The sequence below is a fragment of the Nyctereutes procyonoides genome, unplaced genomic scaffold (assembly GCF_905146905.1).
Source record: "Nyctereutes procyonoides isolate TBG_1078 unplaced genomic scaffold, NYPRO_anot_genome, whole genome shotgun sequence".
Taxonomy (NCBI): domain Eukaryota; kingdom Metazoa; phylum Chordata; class Mammalia; order Carnivora; family Canidae; genus Nyctereutes; species Nyctereutes procyonoides.
This window is the reverse complement of record NW_026575049.1, coordinates 18,249,341-18,271,022: the sequence shown is the minus strand read 5'-3', so window position 1 is coordinate 18,271,022 and position 21,682 is coordinate 18,249,341. Positions and strand designations below refer to the sequence as shown.

Sequence of the window (21,682 nt, the reverse complement as noted above, 5' to 3'; positions counted from 1 at the left end):
ACCTCAGGGGGCCTGTGCCCGCACAGTCCTGGGAGCAGCTGGGGCCTGAGGGCCTGACCAGCAAGGACGGGTCGGGTGGATAGTGACCTCAGGGGCGGGGGCAGCTGCTGAACCCCAAACAGACCAGTCGGGAGGGAGCCCCGACACTCCCCAGCTGGGGTGCAGACCCCCCTCCATTTCGGGTGACAGCACGCCCCCCCACGGCCTCAGCCATAGGACTTGGGGGTGGACCCCATGACCTCACAGTGCCCGATGGGACCCAAGGAGCCCCCACCCCCCAGCAGATGCTCAGTCCCTGCTTCCCTGCACACCCGGTGCTGGGACGGGATGAGCTAGAAAGTAGTCGCATGTTTGAAGGTGGTGATTTACGTCCTCACGCACAGGGACCCGAGCATCTTACTCACCTTGACCGCTGCACATTGAGAAACTGAAACAACTATCCGTCTACAAAGTTGGGAGCCGACCGCTAATTAGGTTTTGATTTATCACGGAAGCACACCCATTGTTTTACAGTCTCTTCAGAGTATTCTGGGAGATGAGCAGTGGGCCAGCTGCGGGCCGGCCGTCCCCTGTGGCCCCGGGGCCACCTGCTAAGTCCACACCGGCTGAGGGGTCAGGGCTGACAGGTGAGAAGCGAAGAGCAGCAAATTTCACCACCTCCTTGGAGACCGAGATATGCAAATTCAGCGAAGATCTGGAAAGAGCCCAGGGCCGAGGTCTTACCAGACTTTCTAAAACATGAGTGTTGCTCATTCTGGCGTTTAGCCTGACAGGTAGCATTTGCTCTTGAAGGCTGCCGTCGAGATCACGTGGGTGACCAGGGCTCCAGAAGGAAATCGTCCAAAACGCTGCTGCACGACGAGCCGTGCTGGGACACGGTCCCACCTCACGCGCCAGGCCGTCCGCACCCCACGCGTGCTGCCACAGGCTGAAGCCCCTGCGGCTGAATTGGTAGGAAGCCCCTGGAGGAGCCAACAGGACTCCGACACCCCTCAGCTTCCTCCCAAGCTCACCGGGGTGGGTGGGTTTCCCTCTGAGAACAAGAGCAATCAAGCCCAAACGCACAGATGAAGCCACAGCCTCTGAGCTTCAAAGGGCGGCTGCCGGGGTGGGGGTGCTCAGCGCGTCCCCAGCCTTGGCAGCCAGCTTGCCCTGCACACTGTTCCCAGAGCCGGAGGCGCAGGCGCGGAGCTGAGTGTGCGGCACACCCCGGGGCTGCTCGGATCCTGGAACCGGGTTACAACCAGCCGGCTGTCTGGGTTCCAGGTTCAGACAGGAGCATACTCAGCAGGACAAGCAGGTGGGGACAGCGTCAGAACTGGACAGAACCGAGAGGCCACAGCCAACAAGCCTGGCGGCCCCACCCGTAAGACCAACACACTCGGCACTGCAGGACTGTTCAGTGTTGGGTGCCGTTGGGGGGTGGACACTCAGGGCCTGCCCTGACTGCCCTGGCTCCCCCTCGAGGGTCTATTTCTGATTAGCCAGGCTAATCTGTGTCGGCCCCCCACGCCTCAGGAGGCAGCCATGGGCCAGCGGCCCCCAGAGTGGGACACCAAGCCCGGGGTTGGAGCCACGGCAGCAGGAAAACGAGCGGACAACCTCATGGTCACTGTGTGTGTCCTGGCGATGACCTCTTCAGGTCTTGGATGTCCACAGGTGCTTTGCCTGCAATTCTGAGAAGTGTCTGGCCAGAGCTCTAGGTCGTCAGTATGTCCTGCAGTATTTTAGCAATGTTGCTCCACTGTGCCTGGGCTTCCATCGCTTCTGGAGACAAGTCCGCTGTCGTCTTTCTCTGGGCTCCTCGGTCCGCCTGCAAGATGTTCTCTTTAGCGATCCTTTCAGGCAATGCGCCCAATTCCATTTTCTTCGTGTGCTTTGAATTTACTGAAATGTTTAGACGTGTGGTTTTACAGTTTTCATCAAATCTGGGAAATGTTTTGCCATTATTTCTTTAAAAAATATACATCGAAGATATCAGGTGTTAGCAAGGACGTGAAGCTGCTGGGAGTCTCTCCCATCGCCGGGGAAACGTAAAACGAAGCTGCCACTTTGTAAGACAGACTAGAAGTTTCTCATGAGGTTAAACATACCCTCACCGTGTCATCCACCAACTCCACTCCTGGGTGTTGGCCCAAGAGAAATGATCAGAACGTGCAAACGCAAGTACTGGAAACAAGCCGAAGCGAATGAGTGGATCAGATCGTTTCCGCATATCCATACAATAGAATCCTACTTGGCGAAAAGAGGATGAATTTCCGGTGTGTTGAGCGGGATGGATGAGTTCCGAATGCATCGCGTCCAACGAAAGAAACCGGACTCAGAAGGCAACATGTTGTAGGAGTCCTTTTATGGGATGATCCAGAAAAAGCAAAAGTGCAGAATGGGCCTGAGCTCAGGGTGGCCTGGAGCTGAGGCTGAACGAGGGATAAACTGGAAAAGGGTGAAGACATCTGTCCATCTGTTGAGGGGTGCACTTAAACGTCCCGGTGGATGTTGCTGTGTTGCGTGCCTCCATACACCTGCCTTCAGGGCAGGCGTGCAGCCACTCAAACCCGGTCGGTTGGTCACTGATCTTCTCACCCTGATCTGTGCTCCGGATCCCGGGAGACACAGACTTGGGAAGCACACAGTTCACCAAGGGGAGAGCCCACTCTTCCCACTTACTCAGAGAGCTACATTTTTCCCTTGCTCTTTCTTTTTTTTTTAATTTTTTTTTTTACATTTATTTTTGATAGTCACACAGAGAGAGAGAGAGAGGCAGAGACACAGGCAGAGGGAGAAGCAGGCTCCATGCACCGGGAGCCCGACATGGGATTCGATCCAGGGTCTCCCGGATCGCGCCCTGAGCCAAAGGCAGGCGCCAAACCGCTGCGCCACCCAGGGATCCCTCCCTTGCTGTTTCTTTCATCGTTTCCTTTTCACCGTAAAGCCCCTGCCATGACCAACACACCAGAAGCTCCGTCCTCCCGTGATGCTTACCTGGCGCAGCTTCCCATCCATGGCTCACGCTCTCTGAATATGATGTAAATTCCTTGAATGTGGGCAGCCCGGGTGGCTCAGCGGTTTAGTGCCACCTGCAGCCCAGGGCGTGATCCTGGGGTCTCGGGATTGAGTCCCGCGTCGAGCTTCCTGCATGGAGCCTGCTTCTCCTTCTGCCCGTGTCTCTGTCTCTGTCTCTGTCTCTGTCTCTGTCTCTGTCTCTCTCTGTCTCTCATGAATACATAAATTTTTTAAAATTTTTTTAATTAAATAAATTCCTCGGACATGAACCCCTTGAAAGCTAAACCTGTGTGTCCTGTGCATCCCAGATCTCAATCCCTCACAGGCATTTGAGGGATGTTTGAGAAACAAAGGAAGGAAAAAAGGAAAGGAGGATGGAGGGAAGGAGAGAGGTGGGGGAGGGAGGAAGGGGGGAGGGAGGGCTGAATAAATGCGTTCCTGTGCCGGTATTGTGTGTGAGAGAATGATCTCCCATCTGGATTCCAAGCACTCTGAGATGCACAGGCCCCCGGAAGTCATCCTAGGATGTCAAATCAATGGACCTGTGTATGGAGGGATGAAAGGAGGAGGGAAGTAGGGGTGAAGGGGTGTACGAATACACGGGGGGTGGGGGTGGATGAAGGCTGACTGGCTGGCTGGCTGATGGGTGGTGGATGATGGATGGATGGTGGGTGGGTGGTGGGTGGGTGGTGGAGCAATGAATGGCGGGAGGAAGGGTGGATGGACGTGTGAGTGGACAGAGGGAGGCACGGCACACTCACCCTCATGAGGGGCCGCCCAAGTTCGTCATGACTCTGCCAAGCATGCAGCCTCCTCTCATCTGGCAGGTGAGCCATGAACACTCCCAGTAACTGCTCACGCGCCTCTGAGAACCCATTCCTGGGTCGATTACCAGCTCCCTGCAGTGTGGCCCCCACACACACCTCAGCAGCACCCCTCCCAAGCCCCGCCTGACACCAGTCAGTGAACATCTAGACTTTGCCCCTCACCCAGGCTCGGCCCCTCCATCCAGGGACCCCCTGAGCAATGGCCTCCACCCTTGAGGAACCCACCCTGTTCCCCTTGTGTTGTTTCGCTCCCTCCCTCAGCACACATTTGCTGTATGCAGCCCCCTGCCAAACTCAGGAATGGGGAGCCCGCTCCCCAAAGAGCTTACAGCCCAGAACAGCAGCAGACACACAGACGACAAGTCACAATCACGCCAGGAGCCGTGGATGCCAGGGGGGAGGCCCCTCACTCAACAGCGGGAGAGAGGGGAGGTCCAGCAGCCTTCCTGGAGGAGGCGCTTCTGCACGGAGTCTTCAGACACGACTAGGAAAGCATCTAGTTTCCAGCCATCAAGTACGACATGGCCTGTGGGTTTTCTGTGGGTGTCCAAGTGGAGGAGCATCCCCCCTCTTCCTATTTTGTGGAAAGCTGTTATCACGAGTGGGTGCTGGACTCTGTCGGCTACTTTTTCTGCATCTCTAGGTATGAGCATGTGATCTCATCTGTAGCCTGTTGATGTGATAGAGCATGTTCGTTATCAAATCTTGACCCAGCCTTGCATGCCTGCCATAAATCCCACTTGTTCATGGTCCCTGTACAATTTTTGTGTACAGATTTGGGTTTGATTTGATAATATTTTGTTGAGGATTTTTGCATCTATGTGGATAAGGTAAGAGTTTTCTTTTCTTGTAACACCTTTGTCCGGGTAACATGGCCTCATAGAGTAAGGTGGGTTTTTTTTTAAGATTTTGTTTATTTATTCATGAGAGACACAGAGAGAGAGGCAGAGGCACAGGCAGAGGGAGAAGCAGGCTCCATGCAGGGAGCCCAATGCGGGACTCAGTTCCGGGACCCCAGGGTCACGCTCTGAGTCACCCAGGCATCCTGCCTCATAGAATAAGCTACAAGGTGTTCACTCTGCTCTTATTTTTCTGGAACAGATTGTAGAAAATTGGTACAATTTCTTCCTTAAATGTCTGCTAGAATCTATCAGTGAAGTCATCTGGGTCTGGTACTCTCTGTTTCGGAAGGTTATAGATTATTGATTTGATTTCTTTAATACGTGTAGGCCTAGTCAGATTGTCTATGTCTCCTGTGTGCCTTGTGGTAGCTTGTCTTTCAAGGAATTGATCTATGTCATCAAAGTTGTCAAATTTGTGGCATGGAGTTCTTCATAACATGCCTTTATCACCCTGTTAACGTCTATAGGATCTGTAGTGATGAACCACCTGTCCGATATTAGTAATCTCTATATTCTCTCTCTCACTTTTCTTCGTTGGCCTGACTAAAGGTTTGTCAATTCTATTCATCTTTTCCAAGAACCAACTTTTAGTTTCATGGGTCTTCTCTACTGTTTTTCCATTTCTAATTTCATTAACTGCTCTGGTTTGGTTTTGTTTTGTTTTTTCTTTAAAGGTTTTATTTTTAAGTAATCTCTATGCCCAGTTTGGCGCTCAAACTCATGGCCCCGAGGTCACGGGTTACACAGTCCACCAACTGAGCCACCCAGGAACCCCTCTGCTCTGTTTTTGTTTGTTTTCTTCTGCTTACTTTGGGTTTAATTTGCTCTTCTTTTTCTAGTTCCCTAAGGTGAAAGCCTAATTATCGATTTTAGACCTTATTTCTTTTCTAAAATGTGCAGTCTTCTACAAATTTCCCTCTAACTGCTACTTTTTGCTATAACCCACCAATCCTGATCATTTGTATTTCCTTTCTCATTTAGTTCAAAATATCTTTAAATTTCTCTTGAGACTTTTCTTTGACCCATGTGTTATTTACTCCCCAAATATTTGAGGACTTTCCATCTATCTTTCTCCTACTGATTTTTTTTTAAAGATTTTATTTATTTATTCATGAGAATACACAGGAGAGAGAGAAGCAGAGACACAGGCAGAGGGAGAAGCAGACTCCATGCAGGGAGCCTGATGTGGGACTCGATCCCGGGTCTCCAGGATCACACCCTGGGCTGAAGGCAGCGCTAAACTGCTGAGCCACTGGGGCTGCCCTCTCCTACTGATTTCTAGTTGAATTCCTAGCATCAGGAGGTTCTTAAGTGCGTTATGTTGGATTGATTTCTTTCTTTCTTTCTTTTTTTTTTTTTTTTTTTTTTGGTGTTGGATTGATTTCTAAGTTTAATTCTTGTGGTCTAGAGCAAGCTTTGTGTGATCTGTAGGCTTTTGTTCAGGTATTGTCACAGCCCTGAGTGTGGTCCATCTTGGCAAACGTGCATGTGAGCTTGAGAAGAACGTGCGTTCTGCTAGTGTTGGATGAAGTGGTCTACGGGTGTCACTTACATCCAGTGGGTTGATGGTGTTGTTGAATTCGGTTCTGTATTTGCAACTTCCTGCCTGAGGGTTCCGTCCACTTCTGGCAGAGGGCGTGGTTGCCCCCAACTACGACAGAGGACAGGCCCATCACTCCTTGCAGCTCAATCAGGTTTTGCCTTCTATATTCTGACCCCCGATTGTTAGGCACATACATGTCTACGTTTGCTAGCAGGTCAGGCAGCCAAGGAGGGGACGGCATGGTAGGGAGAGGCAACATGAAGAGCAAAGATCCGAAAGTGTGGCAGGCAGGGCAGAGGGGCAGGCCGGAGGGGAAGTGAGGTTCAGGCCAGTTTGGCAAACCCGGCATGGGGTGTCTCAGCCTCTGCATCCCCAGGAGGCACATGCAGCTGTGCCCGAGGACTCAACCCCCGGGTGGTAAGACTCGCCTGAAGGGTCTCGGCAGGCAGGTACAACACCTTTGTGTGGCCTCCTCCCCTGGAGTGTGGGTGAGGCCTGCAACTTGCTTCTAACCAAGAAACTACGATAGGCGGGACAGTGTACGTGGCTCTGCGCCTGTGCTCGAGTTGCGCTGGCTGTGATCCCACCTTCCTGGGCTGCTCTCTCCTTGGTGGAAGGAAGCGGCCACGTGCTGGGACCAAGAGGCAGTCTCTGGCCAACAGCGTGTGAGAAGCCGAAGCCATGGTCCTGCAGCAGAAAGGACCTGAACTCTGCCAGGACTTGAGCGAGCATGGAGCCCGGCCTCCCCAGCCAAGCTCCCGACCAGACCGTGGCCACTCAAGACCTGTGCCAGGGACCCAGCTCACGTGGACCCTGCCCACGGGAACCCGGAGGTAATAAGTGTGTGTCGCCTGAGCAGTTAGTCTGACAGCAAAGGACCCCCGCACAACTGCTCAGGCGGCTGGTGGCTAAGCCCAGGGTTCAGAGGCCTTGGCCTTGAGAAATTTCAGTGGCGCCGAGGGCAACCCAGCCAAAGCCATGGGCCCTCACCAGCGGCTCGATGCATGGAGCCCCAGGAGCGGCCGGCCGGGCTGGCGTCTGAGACCTTGCGGGAAGGAAGCAGGACGAGGGTGGGTCCGCCATCCCTGACAGTGGAACAACAGGCAGGTGTGCGGGGGTGACGGGGGGCCCCGCAGGCTGCAGTGCTCGGCTCCCCAGCCCCAGCGGGCCGTTCCCAGGGCCACGTCCTCAGACGGGCAGTGTAAGCCTGGCGGCAAACGCCATTGACAACATGACTTAATTAAAAGACAATGACAGTGAAATCGAGAAGTGGGTCGTGTGGGGGTGACAGGCTCTGGTGGCCAATGGCGCCAACACAGCTCAAAGGTGGTGACACGAATGAAGTACGATGCACGTTGTCCGGGGAGGACAGCCGTGGCCTTCGGACGCCTTCGGCCATATCCTCCTCCCGCGTCTCCGAACTAGCTCCGGCCCCACTGCCGGTGGGTTCCAGATAAATCCTCCTCTTCTCATCAAAAGAGGATGTCACACCTTTTCGGTTAACGTGGCAACCTGGCGGGGGGACCGGAGCGGCCGCCCAACCTCCCACGGGGCCCGCAGCCGAGGCGAGGGCCCACCGGCCTGGCCTTCCACCTGCCGGGGCGCCGCCGTCCCTGGGCTGGGGGGCCGTCCCCGCGCACCCTGCAGGCGGAGCTTTCTGTGGCTCGGATTTTTTATAAAATCAGCAAAAGGGGCACCTGGGGGCTCAGCAGTTGAGCGCCTGCCTCTGGCTCAGGCTGTGACCCCGGGGTCTGGGATCGAGTCCTGCATCGAGGTCCCCGCAGGGAACCTGCTTCTCCCTCTGCCTGCGTCTCTACCTCTCTCTGGGTCTCTCCTGAATAAATAAATAAATAAGATATTTCATAATGAAACAAAATAAGTTCAGCAAAGTGTTTTCTCCCCCTTCCCCCAGCCCCCAGCCTGGGACCAGCCCTTCAGAACTTGGGTTGGAGGCGGGCAGCCCCGGGGCCAGGCTCAGGCAGTGAGGGGCTAAGTCGCTGTCACTGGGCACCTGCCACCCGTGCTGGGCCACCCCCGACCCCCAGGACCCCCAGATGCCGGGCCCCCATCCGTTGAGCAGCCCTGCGTCAGAGCCAGCCTCGAGGCACAGAGGGGCCCAGCCTGCACCCAGCTGTGCAGGGCTCCCGCGCCAGGAGCAGAGTGTGGGGAGGCGGCCATGGATCCCCACCTGGGCCGGGGAGGGGGGGGCCAGATCCAGCAGCCACAGCCCGCAGCTCTGGGCCCTTTGGTATTCACACCACGGGAGGCCTGAGGAGGGCCTGCCTGGTGGGAGGCCGCTTCACTTGGGGCATCAGAGGAGTCGAGCACCTATGAACGAAAACAAACGCGCAGGTTCCCCGGGGCAGTGGGCCCGCGGCTGCAGCCAGCGCATCCGCAGCTGTGGGCTGGTGCACAACCGCGGAGGCCCGGGCAGCGGGGGACAGCGGCGGGACCCGCCCCCCATCAGGGCACCAGATGGGCCCTTCGGCCCTGGCCGCTCAGCCTCCCACAACCGCAGCTGCAGAAGGCCAAGGCCAAGGGCGGGAGGGGTGGCCCCGTGCAGGCCGCAGACGCTGTGGACGGCGGGTCCTGGGCTCCGGGGTGGGACGGTGCTGGGGGTGCGGGGGCGCTGAGCCGCAGCAGCCTCGACCTCGGAGCCCCGAGGCCCCGGGGCGGGGTGGGGGGGGGTCCTCGCAGCTGTTCTGCTCCCCATCCTGAGCAGTGAGACCCAGTTGCCCGCGCTTCCTGTCCCGTTGTCTCCCCGAGGATGATGTGCAGGGGCGCCTGGCGCTGTGGTCGCTGAGCGAGACTCTTTGTGGGCTCAGGTGGCGGCCTCGGGTCGGAGCAGCCCCGCGAGGCGGATCCTGGGCTCTCCCTCAGCCCGCGCCTCCCCTGGAATCATGAATAAACTGTAACCACGACACCGCTGGAGGGACTGTAGACCCCTAGCTGTTAAGGAAAAGCCCCTTTGCCGCGGTTCGAGTGGCAAACACTCCGACTGCCGTGGGCACTAGCAGGTCCAGGGGACCACACGTGCGCAGGCTTCTTAATGTCACGTTGTTAAATACGTTACTATTTTCTTTCACACTTTCCGGAAGTACAGTCATACTTAGGGGATCGCTCCCACTCCGTGGTTATAGTCACCCAGTGATGTTGTTCTGGAATTTTAATTATTTCACTTGGACCCATGTGAAATTTACCTGCTGTTAAAGAGAAATAAGTGTGGCCTTAAAGGGGCATAAATGTACGTTTCTGTCACGGACAGAGGACAAATCCCCGGGAAAGCTGTGTGCCCACCGGGGACCAGGTTCCCCTATCCTGACCCCGAACAGCTGCTGCAGCTCCATCCACCGTGTCCACATTCCAGTCAGCGCAGCAGGAAACACAGCAGGAAAGACCTCTCCTCCTCCTTCGGAGGCCGCTTCCCCGAGGTGACACTTCACATTGGTCGCATGGTCGGTTGGGGCTCCTGGCCTCCGGGCAGCCACGGGGGACCCGCGAGGGGGCCTGGGGCTAGGGGCGGCTCTGTGGGCGTCTCGGCCACAAGCGCTTCCCTGCTCCCCCCAAGTGGAGACCCCAGAGCACATGAATCGGGGGAGGGAGGCCCTGGAGAAGGCGCGACCCGGGAGGGGGCACAGGGATCTGGTCTGCCGTGGGGAGACCCTGAGCTCCACCGACTGAGCTGGGGGGGCCTGGCCAGGGTCCAGGAGGGTGGAGGTCAGGGGGCTCCGTCTACGCCACCTTGGACACCCTGCGGAGGAGCCGGGCTGTGGTTGGCTCCCTCACACTTAGAGCAGAGCCTCGCCGCCTGGCGAGGACATGCTGCCTGACCCCTGGGTGCCCAGTATGCCCCAGTCTCCCCCGGTGCCCCCAGTGTCCCCCGGTGTCCCCCCTGTCTCCCAGTGCCCCCCAGCATCCCCCCATGTCCTCTGGTGACCCCCAGTGTCCCCCATGTCCCCCGGTGCCCCTGTGTCCCCCAGTGTCCATGTCCCCCAGTGCCCCAGTGCCCCCCGGTGTCCCATGTCCCCTGGTGCCCCCAGTGTCCCCCGGTGACCCCAGTGCCCTCCAGTGTTCACTGGGCAACCCGAAGACCACAGAACCCGAAACCGGATTTACTGCAGGGGGAAAGAGAGCGGGTGGCGGGCGCACAGGGCGGGGGGACCTGCACCTGCCCCAGGCTGCCAGCCTCCAGCCGGCCTGTGCTGGGCCCGCGATGCCCCCAGCTGCCCCCTCCCTGCGACCCCGTGCCCCAAAGCTCCCAGAGGCTTGCGGGCCCATCAGCAGCCCTGCCCGCGTGGGGCCTGCCTCCAGGACAAGGGGCATGGGCATGGGGCGGGCGGAGCAGGGAGGCCCGGGACTGCCGCCTGGACACTCCACCGTGACCCAGAGCCCACGGGCCCACACAGGCGCCCTGCCTTAAGCAGCCTGCACTTGGGCCCGGGAAATCCATTGAACCAGCAAAGCCTCTTCCTTATGGAAGGAATTGCCCCCCAGCCCCGGGGAAGCCCCCCTCCCCCTGGCGGCCCCCCTCACCTCTCGGAGTGAGGCCTGAGGTAGGAACAGGCAAGCCTCGGACTCCAGGAGGACAGAAGGACGACTCCTGGACACAGCTTCCTACATCGTGGAACATTTCGAGAAAGGATAAAGGCCAAGCCACAGGCGACCAGGACCCTTGGGGGGTGCGGGGCCCAGGAGACGCGGGGCGTCCTGGGCCGTTGGGGAGAGGGCGGGCGAGGCTGACCCACCTCCCGGGCACAGGGCCCAGCGTGCTCCCGGGTGCGGACCATCGGTGCCCACACCCACGGCCCAGGCAAGCATGGACCCTTCCGGGAGGCGACCAACCAGGGGCCAGCGCCTCGTCACCCACTGGCCCAGAGGGCCCAGGGGCAGGGGCACGGCTGCTTGGGCAGGAACCAGCCGCCCTGCCCTGTCCCTGCAGCGTGAGCGTGAGCGGCCTCCCCGTGGCCCCGCACCTCCCAGGGGACCTGCCCGTCGTGGCTCCAGTGGGACCTGCCGGTGCCAACCTGGCTCCTGCCGCCACCGCATCCTCGCCCGCGACGTCCCGGCCCAAGGGCTGGGCGGGCCTCGGGGACCACGGCACATACAAAGCGTCCGTCAGACACAGGACAAGCTATCAAAGGAAGACGTTTTATTTTCAAGTTTCTATGGAGATGTTACAAACAATGGAGACTGAAGGGGGAAAAAAAAACATTTAAAAATTTTAAAACTACCAGCTTAAAATAAAAATATGATTAGGTAAAATAATAAATAATGCCATCCCATGACAACTTTAAGATGAAGGCATGTCCCGTGCCTGGATGAGCCGGCAGGACAGGCTGCCGTGAGCCTGCCCAGCGCCCGAGTGAGGGAGGAATGAAGTGGCCACACCGTCCAAATCTTGACTTTATTTTTTAATATAAAAACCGCATTTTTGGAAACCCACCCTACCTTTTCCCCTAACATAATGCTTTACCTCTTAAAAATAAAAATAAAGTACTAATTCTATATACATCACATGTACCATACAAAAATGTATCCAAAGTTTCTATTGCTACCAAAGTGTTCTAAATTAAAACAAGTTACAGAAAGCCCCCATTGTAAACAAAAGATTACAAGTTACAAAATCAAAGAACACACTGCCAGAGTCATTTACACAACAAGCAACACATCCTGCTCCCAAAGCAAGTTGGATCTTTATGTGCCCGTATAAAAATGCATATCAATATACTTCTGCAAATTTATTTTTCATTATAAAGCAAATGAATACACTTTCTACAATAAATAATCCGCTGGGAGGCACACCCGTGGAAGGCTAGGGCAGGCGGGTGGAGGCTGGAGGCAGACGGGGAGGACGGCGACACCCGGAGGAGGCGCCTGCCCCGGCCCTCACGGGGGGCGGCGGAGTGTTTTTTGGTGATTTGCAAGTGATGTACACAGCATAAATTTATTCTCCACCTCTTTCCACAAAGTACCATCAAAATAATGTCATTTTCTTTCTTAAAATACACATTTGTCATTGTAAATTTACATCCCGTCTTATTAAATAGTGGTACTCCGTGTAAAGAGTATGATTTACAAAATTATTAAACATTCAAAAGTCTTTAAAAAAAAGCTACAGATCAAAGAAAGTGACGCGGGCAGACCTTCCGGCACGGCCTGTGACAGACACAGATAGAGCCGGAGACACGCCCGCACCATTCACAGAGTGCCCAGACGGGGATGGTTTCACAGAGAACGTGGAAATAAAACCTGCCCTCCCGGGGGAGGAAGAAGGAAAGAACCAGGCCCGGAAATCAGAATAAGTTAAGTCTGGAACGATATACACGCATGTACAGCTTATCTCCACTACGGACGAGGCCACGGGGGGCGGGCAGGTCAGTCGATATCACTGAGGTCGCTGCTGGGCTCCCCGTGCACGCGGCTCAGGTGGCTCATGGCGCGGTCGAAGGCGACCCTCACGGCTTTCCTGATGCTGGAGTTCCGCCCCTCCATCATCTTCAGTTTGTCTATGGTCTCGTCCATGCCAAGGGGCACCATTTTGGATTTGGGGAGCCATTGCCTTTGGAAAAGAGAAAAGACAGGAACCGTGAGCAGTGCTCCCTGGAGGCGCTTCACGCGGCAGCCTGGCAGCTCCCAGGGGTGGACAGGCGGCGGACACCAGGCGCTCCGGGGAGGCCCGAGGTGGGGCCTTGGGGACGGGGGGACATCCAAGCCGCTGCCACCTCCCCTCCACGACCCTGACCTGGGGCCGCCGCTTTCCAGCAGCAGCAGCACTCGGACAGCCCAGTGAGCGTGGACACGGGCTTACACGCCCATGCATGTGCACGTGCACATGGGACACCACATGCACTGTCACACAGCGAGCAGGCCAACCAGCCCTCGGACGGCACACGGGGGCCTGAGCCTCCACGGGGTGAGGAGGCGCTCACGGCCGCACAACCAGTCCAGCAGCACCTGCCAACGCTGGCGGTGCCCGCACCTCCTAGCCCAGCCCTGCACAGCGCCTCTGCAACACGGAGCCCCTGGTCGGTACAGGAGCTCTCCAGGCGGAGAAGGGCCAAGGGCACAGCTCCTCGCGCATGCAAACACCAACACCCACCTCCGGAGGGCTTGGGGACAGCCCACGTCTTGGGCTCTGAGGCAGGGAGAGCCTCTGGGCAGAGCTCAGGGGTCTGGGAGCTGATGCCCAAGTGCCCCACCTGGACCCACAACAGGTAAGGAAGAAAGCAGCAGGGCCTGGAGAGCTAGCAGAGCGAGATCGGGCCAGGTGCTGGGCGGTCAGCCCGGTGCCCTCGGGCCTGGGCCACCCGCAGAAGCCCAGCAGGACACAGGAGCGCAGGCCGCTCACATGCATCTCTGTGCACGCGGAGCCCCACATGCCATCAGAGCATCCCTGTCCCTGTGCAGCCCAGGCACCCGCACTCACCAGCTTCTCTTGTTGTCGAAAAACAGAACCAGGAATAGCTTCTCATCAGCCTTGGTCTGCATGTGCTCGCCTATCTTCAGCACGTCCAGCGGCGGGGCCGGGATGGTAACCCCGTTGTGGTGGCCAGGCACACGCGGCATCTTGGGGTCAATGATCTGTCAAGGGAGGACACGTGCGGGTCACGTGTGAGAGCCCCCCCCCCCCCGCTGCACCCTGGAGCACTGTCCTCCGGCCCCCACCTGAGGGGGCTTTCGAAGGCGCTCTCCCAACATCCTGACACCTGCGTGCATGTCCCTCGGCAGGTGCTCACGGGACACCCGGCCCCAGGGCCACATGGCCACATGGCTCTGTGCCCTGACCCCCACGGGGCAGCCCCCGGGGCCCCACACCCACCACCCCGAGGCTCACCAGGGCCGGGTAGGAGGGATAGCCACTGCACTTGGCCCACACGACTTTCAGAGGCTCGAGCACGGAGGCCGCGGCATCGGTGGAAATCCACATGCTGTTCTGACCGACCTCTGCACAGGGAAGGAAACACGAGAAGTTAGCAGGAGAGCGGGGTGCCGTGCGGCCTGAGGCCACCCCTGCGGGAGTCCCAGCGGGTCCCTCACAGTCCTCTAGAGGCTGGAACCCGGGGAGCCCACGCAAGGCTGCAAATCACAGAGGAACCCACGAGGGGCAGCCTCCGTGGAGTCCGATGGCCAGGGAACCTTGAGAAGGGACCATCCACACAACAGACGACACATGCAGGACGAAGTGTCCCTGTGTGCGGGGAGCCCCCCAACACCTTGGGGACAGAGGCCGGCTGCACCGACGTCCCGGCGCACTGCCCCGCGGAGGAGGACGGGGCCCCAACTCACCCGCTGCGATTCTGGCCGCTTTGGCATAGTTCCCGTTCTCAATGCAGGAGATCAGCTCGCTGCGGTCCTCCAGCGTGTGCCTGCGCACCAGGGCGGGCTTGCCCCGGCCACACTTGGGTGCACTGAAGCTGCAGGATGGAAAGCGCAGCTCGGTCAGAAAGCGCTCCGGGCCCTCGGCTCCGCCCGGTGACCAAAGGCCACGGGCCTGTTACAAAGGGGTCTCCACAGGGCAGATGATGGGGCTGCACCGGTCACCCCCAAATCAGGGCAGAACTTTGGCGGAAAAAACAATAACTGTAACCACATATCCAAAACCTGTCCCTGTTTTACAAATGGTTTTACTTCCCATTTTCAGGTAAACGTCACAGAGCACAGGACAGGGCCCCTGAAGAGCAGGACAGAGCATCCCCGGTGGGGGTGGCGGGGACGGGCCAGCTCACAGGGCATGCCCACCTCGAGTCACAGAGCGGGCTGCTGCTGGACGAGATGCTAGACTCCGAGGCGCAGCGTCGTCGGGGCGCAGCTCTCCTTCCAGGGGTGCCACCCAGCTCCTGCTCACTCCGTGCGCCCCCAAAGCCATTGGTGAGACCTGCGACACAGGCACACAGACCCCTCAGTCCTGCACTGCAGCAGAGCCGTCCCTATCCGAGGCCATGCCCGCGCCCCCACCCCCGCAGCGCCCACGACGCGGGACACACGGCAGCGCTTCCCAAGGGACACGAGGGCACCAGCACCAGCAGCTCCTCCCCGGCACGGGGCTCAGCAAAGTGCCTCCCTTGGAAAAGCAACTGAACCAGCTCCCCAAGGCAAAGCCTGGGGCACCCAGCTCCTCCCTCCCAGATCAAAGGGTCTGCGCGCCCGAAGCCCCTGCCCTGGGACCAAGTCCTCGGGATGAGACCCCTCGCCGGGAACGGGGCCGCACGTGGGAGCCTCCGTGGGGCTGAGGTCGCAGGAAACGCATGCACCTCAGAAACACTCGAGATGCTTGAAACCAGAACACAGGCTCTGCAGCCCAGGCCCCAGCCCCGAACCACGGGCACGGCACACACGGCCGGGGCGGCCAGAAGCCACCAGGGGTGGCGGCTCTCAGGTTTTCAAGAACAAAACACAATTCATCTACAATCACAGCAACTCTCTGAGCCAGACTCCTCTCCTGAAGCCCAACGTCCCTGACGCCACGACAGGACGGGCCACGCTGCCCCCTCTCGGTGCAACGGCTGCAGAGTCGGTCCCGTTTTTCTTCCCAGAAAGAATCTCAATCCCGCGCTTAAAAAAATACTCAACCGGGTTCTTTACAAGTGCGTCTGGAGGAGCGGCCCAGACTACAGGGCTCCCTCACCCGCTTTAACACGTCGTGTTTTCTCAGCGGCAGAGCCACATTACGCGAGCGCGGGGAGGACGCTGGCGGCTACGACATGAACGCACACAGGGCGGGTGGCTGTGCCGCCCAGCCCGCAAAGTGAGACCACACGTTCTCAACTCTGTTCATGAGACATCGGGCCCTGTTTCTGAGGGACTCGGCACCACTGGCTCTAAAGAGAAACTGGGTATTTTCACTGTGGACGGAACCCCCGCGTCACAGCCACAGCTGCGGTGACAGCATCCGGGTGTCAGTGGCTCCATCGCGTCCCGCCGCCGAGGGGTCGAGACCACCGGCCAGCAGGTCAGGGCGGCAGCAGCACCCAGGGACCCCAAAGCCATCAGGTCCCAGGAGGCACCGAAGGCAGCAGAGACCGCAACTCAGAGACAGCCGGCCCCACCCAGCCCAAAGGACAGAAGGACGGAGGACCCAGTTCTGAGAAGGGGCCACAGTCCCACAGGTACGCGTCCAGGACCCAGCAGTGAGGCCACCAGGCCACCGCCTGCGCCCTCAGGGGAAGCCCTAGGACATCATCCGACTGGCCCTGTGGCAACAGTCCAAGCCACAAGGTCGTGCCGCCACAAAGCCGCTCGGTGCAGGGCCTGCGTGGAGCTGGCTGCGCCCCTGGATGGCCTCACGCGGGCACCTGCCCACCTCGACCTCCAGGCGCTGCGCCTTGCCCGGCAACCGGGCTATGATGCTCGGAGAAGCAAGCACAGAGCACACGGCGCCCATCCCAGAGCGTCCCGGGCAGAAGGCACACAGCCCCACCGCCTGTGCACACGCATCCAGGAAGGAAACGCGGCCCCCGCGGCCCCAAAACACACAGCCAGGCCGCCCACCGAAGCCGTGCTCTCCAAGTGACGCTAGGAGGAAGGACGAAAATGTGGGGCGCTGAGAAAGGAGCGAGCTTGTCTCCGTCGACCTCCCTGGGGACTTAGAAGACCCACGCCCATCTATTACCCAGGAAATGTCACCCAACGCCTACGGACTCGCACGCACGACAGACCAGCCCACCAGCAGGAGACCGCCGGGCCCAGGGCTCCAGCCTGCGCACCCACAGCCCCTCCGCGCCCTCCCCAGCGGGCCCACCGGCTGCTGTGGCCCATGGAGCCCACCCGCCCTGCCCGAGACACCTGCAAGGACCTGCTGGGACACCAGGTTTGGGGTCTGTACAGAGAGGGACCCCGCGAGCCCCTCGCAAACGGCACGCGTCCATCAGGCACCTGAACTCCTAGCAAAAACCATGCACACAAGAGCCCTCGGCAACTACTTCAGAGAGAAGACGTTTTGTCAACACTGGAAGTTAGGTCTGCTCGCCGCAACATGCAAAACACAAGGTGGCCACGTGGAAAAGGCAGGCACCCTCCAGCGGGAGGCACCCAGGACTCTAGCCCCCATCTCTGCCTCCACAGGCGCGACACCCCGGGTGCACGAGAGCCTGGTGGGGAGGGTGTTCAAGGGGCCTCCCGGGAGGGCCGGTCAGCAGTGGCGAGGCAAAGCACCCCAGAAGCTTCCTGAGCCGCGAGCTCCACTGTGAACCCACCAGCCAGCGGGACACCCGGTGCTCCCCTGGGGTGCAGCTTCGGCCTGGCGCCTGCAAGTGGCTGAGCAAGCACAGTGGGCCAGCTCCCCACCCCCCCACGGGCCACACGGGTGGACGCCAGTGCTCTGCCTGCCCCTGCCCAGGCTGCTGCCTGGCTCCCCAGGTTGACCATCCGCAGCGTGACGTGGGACCAGCTTCAGAGGCTGCTGGGCACAGTGACTGCACTCAGCCTCAAGTGCTAGGGCCACCCGTTCTTTTTGTTTACATGTTTTTATTTGTCCTGTTGGCAATAAAATTGCATTTTGGGGGTGATTTTTCAACCTTTCCATAAAAACACAGTAAGCAGGATCCCAGGACCCTGCTGCTGTTGCCTAGGCCGGCTCCTCGAAGCGGTGGTGACGGGGAAGGCTGACACGGAGGGGCCGCCTCCAGGCCCCCGGGTGGGATTCCCGCTCCTGCCGACATTCCGCATGGTGACCAGAGACAGAGCTGCCCTCTGGGCACGGCAGGAAGTAAGGGAAGGAGAAGGGGAGAAGGGACACCAGCCAGAAACCCATGAAAGAAAGAGGCAACAAGCGAGGGGAGGCAGAGGCGTTCGCGCATCTTCCAGCTGTGCCCGCGCCCGACCCACAACCGCTGGTCCCTTCAGCCCAGTTCTGTGCCTGCTGAAGGCAGGATCGGAATCTCCATCCACGTCGCTGGAGGCGCCGCAGGCTCTAAGGCCGCCCTCGGCATCGTTCACACCTACCCACGGGGTCGGGGTGGGCGGAGGAGTCATCCCTGCCAGCGGCGGCCAGCTCGGCCAGCTCGGGGAGGGGCAGCAGGCGGCCGTCCAGCACCTGCGCCGATCCTCCGTGGGCTGGGGGGGGGGGGTTTGGAAGATGACTGAACGACGTTTGCAGCGTCCTCCACAAGAATTACGTGAACCCCAGGGATGCAGTGATCTTTCTGCGTTCCAAAGCCAGCGCTTAGCAGAGCTCCAATCCAAGTCGAGCAAGAGAAAAGAGTTAGGATCCAAAGACCGAACCACCCAGCATGTTAGTAGTTACACTGAGAACCTGGAAAACAGCGAAAAAGCCATTTAGTCTGACTGGGGGGCCAGACCGGCCTCCAACCTGAGCTTGAGGATGGACACGGCCCCCTCTCAGTCTGTCTTTCTCGGTCTCTCACTCTGTCTCTGGGTCTCTTTGTGGGTTTCTCTCTCTCTCCATCTCTCAGTCTCTGTGTCTATCTCTCTCACTCTGTCTCTGCCTCCCTGTCTATCTCTTGGGTCTCTCTCTGTTACCTTGTCTCTGTCTCTCACAATCAGTCTGTCTCTGTTTTTCTTTCAGTCTACATCTGTCTCTCTCTGTATCTCTGTCTCTCTCTGCATTTCTATCTCTGTCTCTGTCTCTCTGCATCTCTGTGTCTCTCACTATCTCTCTCTGTGTCTCTGTGTCTCTCACGCGCACGCAGCGGGCGTTGCAAGAGCAGAGGCCAGGAGCTGCTCGTGCCGGGAACAGTGAGCGTCGCGGAGGACGAAGCGAGAGGACAGAGCGCCTCGGGGCCCTGACCCCGGCCCGCCGCGACCCGCAGCTCGGAGCAGGGAGGCCCGCGGCCGAGCGTCTCCACGTGAACGGGTACGTGGGAGCCTTGGAGCGGGCGGTGTGACCCAGGAAAACCCCTACAAGGCAGAGCACGCAGATGAATCTTTGGGAAAAGCGAAGGCTGAGAATAGTTCGAGTCCTCAGAGGCGAGCCCGCCCTCGGGCGAGCGATCCAGGGCGTGCGGAGAGCGCCGGGAGCCAGGCTGAGGTGGAGCCAGAGGGGGCGCCGGGCCCCCTGCCTGGGTGCTGAGCAGGTCCCGGCGCTACCAGGACTCCCGGGCCGCCCCGGGCGGCGTCGGGGCTCGTCATGCATCCACCGTATCTACTGCCACTCTGGAACAAGAAAGCAAACACCCCGTCAGTGCCGCCCGGCTGCTCTCGGAAGCTCCTGCAGCCCTCGCACCAGCGCCGGACACCTGCATGGCCTGCCTGCACACGCGGGACGCGGGGCACGCTCCTCCCCACGAGGGCCACGGTGCGCAACAGGCCCCTGAAAGCACCATCACCGGGCTGGGGGCAGCCTCCCCGGCGGCGGGAACCCCGCCTAGATGGACGGCCACCAGGGCCCGCGGAGCACCCTCTGATGCGGCCTGGCCTGCGGAGCCCTGAGGGCGTCCAAGCGCCGACAGCCTGGGGCCGACAGCACAACGCGCTCCGGCTCACCTCCCCACGCGGGGACGGGACTCGGCGCACGCCCACGACACGCGCACAGCCTGTCCTGAGCCCGCGGAGACAGCTGCGAGGGTAGCCTCGGGAGACCTGCAAGCACTGCCACGAGCTCCATCGACGGCCTACGAAACGCGCGCGCAGCTTCCCGCAACTCGGAGACGAGAAAAGGCTCTAACCCACCCACACATCCGCAAACAGAACTGCTACGAGATCAACACGACGTATGAGAGCTTCCCACATCAAAATACGACTTGTCAGAAGTCATCCAGGCAGCCAGAGGGACGAAGGTGGGCCGCGGCGCAGGGCGCACGGGGTGGGGCAGCAGATGGGTTCCTCGGCCGGAGCACAGGTGCCCCGTGTGCCAGCTCGCACAGCCCTCGGCACAGACGCCAGCACAGACACCGCCCCAGGCCTCCGCCGGCTGCCAGCACAAGGGACACACCCCTTCAGTCGCACTGCCCAGGGGCGGCGTTGGAGGCACCACCACAGGCACACCCAGGGGGCGGAACCGTCGTGCCACCTAGCGGGCACTTGCCTCCTCAGCTGTCACCCAGAGGCCAACAGGCCACCTCCGGTAGCCGCAGGGGGCGAGCACCACGACACGTGAACGGGAGTCTCCAGCAAATGAACCGGGCACAAGGACAAAAGCACGGCGGTGCGCTCAGCCACTCAGGAAGTCACCCCACTACACATGGCCACAGCCCCACAGGATGGCGAGGGGACATCACAACGCCCTCTGATTACAGCCCAAAGTGGTGCCGCGGCCCCAGACAGACCCCTGTGTGTGTCCTGGGACGCACGGTGGGAGTGACACAACCCCACTGGGCCCCCCGCCGCCCCGTGATGGTGCCACCTCCACAGGCAGGCCGCCGCAGGCCCTGGACGGTCCATCGTGCACCACAGCGGTGGGGCACTGCCCGGTGGCTCCACCGACACCCCTGGAGGAGAGAACGCGGCGCTCCGTGGCATTTACCTGTGTCCAGGCGCTTTCCCGGGGACCCCTCCTCCACCTCAGAGTCGCCGCAGGTGCTCCGCGACCTTTTTCTTGGCTGCAGAAGAGTCTCCAACCTCGGAAGGACTACAGACAAAAAGGTTTTGGTCCCTAGCTGAGGAGAAGTTGGCTGGGTTTCAGTGTTCTTGGCAGACTTTGGGGGGCTTACACTTTTCGATTTGCAGAAGAGAACAGAAGTGCGTCTGTTTACATCGCTTGCTGGCTCCGCCACCGCGGAGGCCGCCGCCGCCGGCGCATCGCCACTACTGGCGAGGGTGGGCTCTGGAGGGTGTCCGATTACCAGTGCGCTCTGAGTGCAAGTGCTATGTGATTCATTATCAAATGTGACTCTTTTGAATAGTTTACTCTGCTCTGGGTTGAGTTCTACTGGTTTGAGGGTTGGTGGTTCTGAATTAGTCTCCGAGTTTGAAGGAAGAGGTAATGCATCTGATGGTTCAAGTTTAGGGGGAGATTTATCTCCTGAAAAAATTATAAATAAAGTGATTTTTGAAAACTGATAATTATAAAATCTATTATAAAACTTACTATAAATGTGAAGTCCACCAAAATACTAATTCATTTAAGGAAACAAAGCATCACACATACTGTCTGCAAGCAGTGAGGGGCCGCAGCGGGCCATCAGGCTACACTGTGTGCGCTGCCCTAACACCGAAGACGGGGTGGCCTGGTGCCCGGGCTCCAGGTGCGCAGGTGTATCACGTTACCCTGCCAACAGCTGTTGAGGATTCCCTCCACATACGCCAACACTAGCACATCATTCGACTTTAGGAGCATCTCTATAGTCGACACTTCACTTACCTTGAGTAAGAGACACGTCTCACATAACCCGGGGGCTTACGGGCACCCCACGTGCTCCTGACCTGGGCCACATGGTCAGCAAGCAGGGGACACGAGCATGTAAATCACTCCTCTGACCGGGATGTGCCCGCCTGAGGCGCGACCCTCACGG

The 21,682-nt window shown here is 59.2% G+C and overlaps 1 protein-coding gene across 6 annotated transcripts in view; it reads right to left on the bottom strand.

Annotated features, from left to right (window-relative positions):
• Positions 1 to 11,402: 11,402 nt before the first annotated feature.
• BRD1 (bromodomain containing 1) overlaps positions 11,403 to 21,682 on the bottom strand; it is a 39,850-nt gene continuing 29,570 nt past the window's right edge. For 3 of the 6 annotated variants that reach the window (XM_055327944.1, XM_055327942.1, XM_055327943.1), the window contains exons 8-13: positions 20,695 to 21,192; positions 15,015 to 15,150; positions 14,562 to 14,689; positions 14,110 to 14,219; positions 13,702 to 13,856; positions 11,403 to 12,834 (exon numbers count right to left, since the gene is read on the bottom strand). In XM_055327944.1, the coding sequence (XP_055183919.1) occupies positions 12,651 to 12,834; positions 13,702 to 13,856; positions 14,110 to 14,219; positions 14,562 to 14,689; positions 15,015 to 15,150; positions 20,695 to 21,192 (1,211 nt within the window). In that variant the 3' untranslated portion in view covers positions 11,403 to 12,650. Of the gene's footprint in view, positions 12,835 to 13,701; positions 13,857 to 14,109; positions 14,220 to 14,561; positions 14,690 to 15,014; positions 19,386 to 20,694; positions 21,193 to 21,682 lie in introns of those variants that run through there. The other 3 variants (XM_055327945.1, XR_008664801.1, XM_055327946.1) reach the window with 3 other exon arrangements.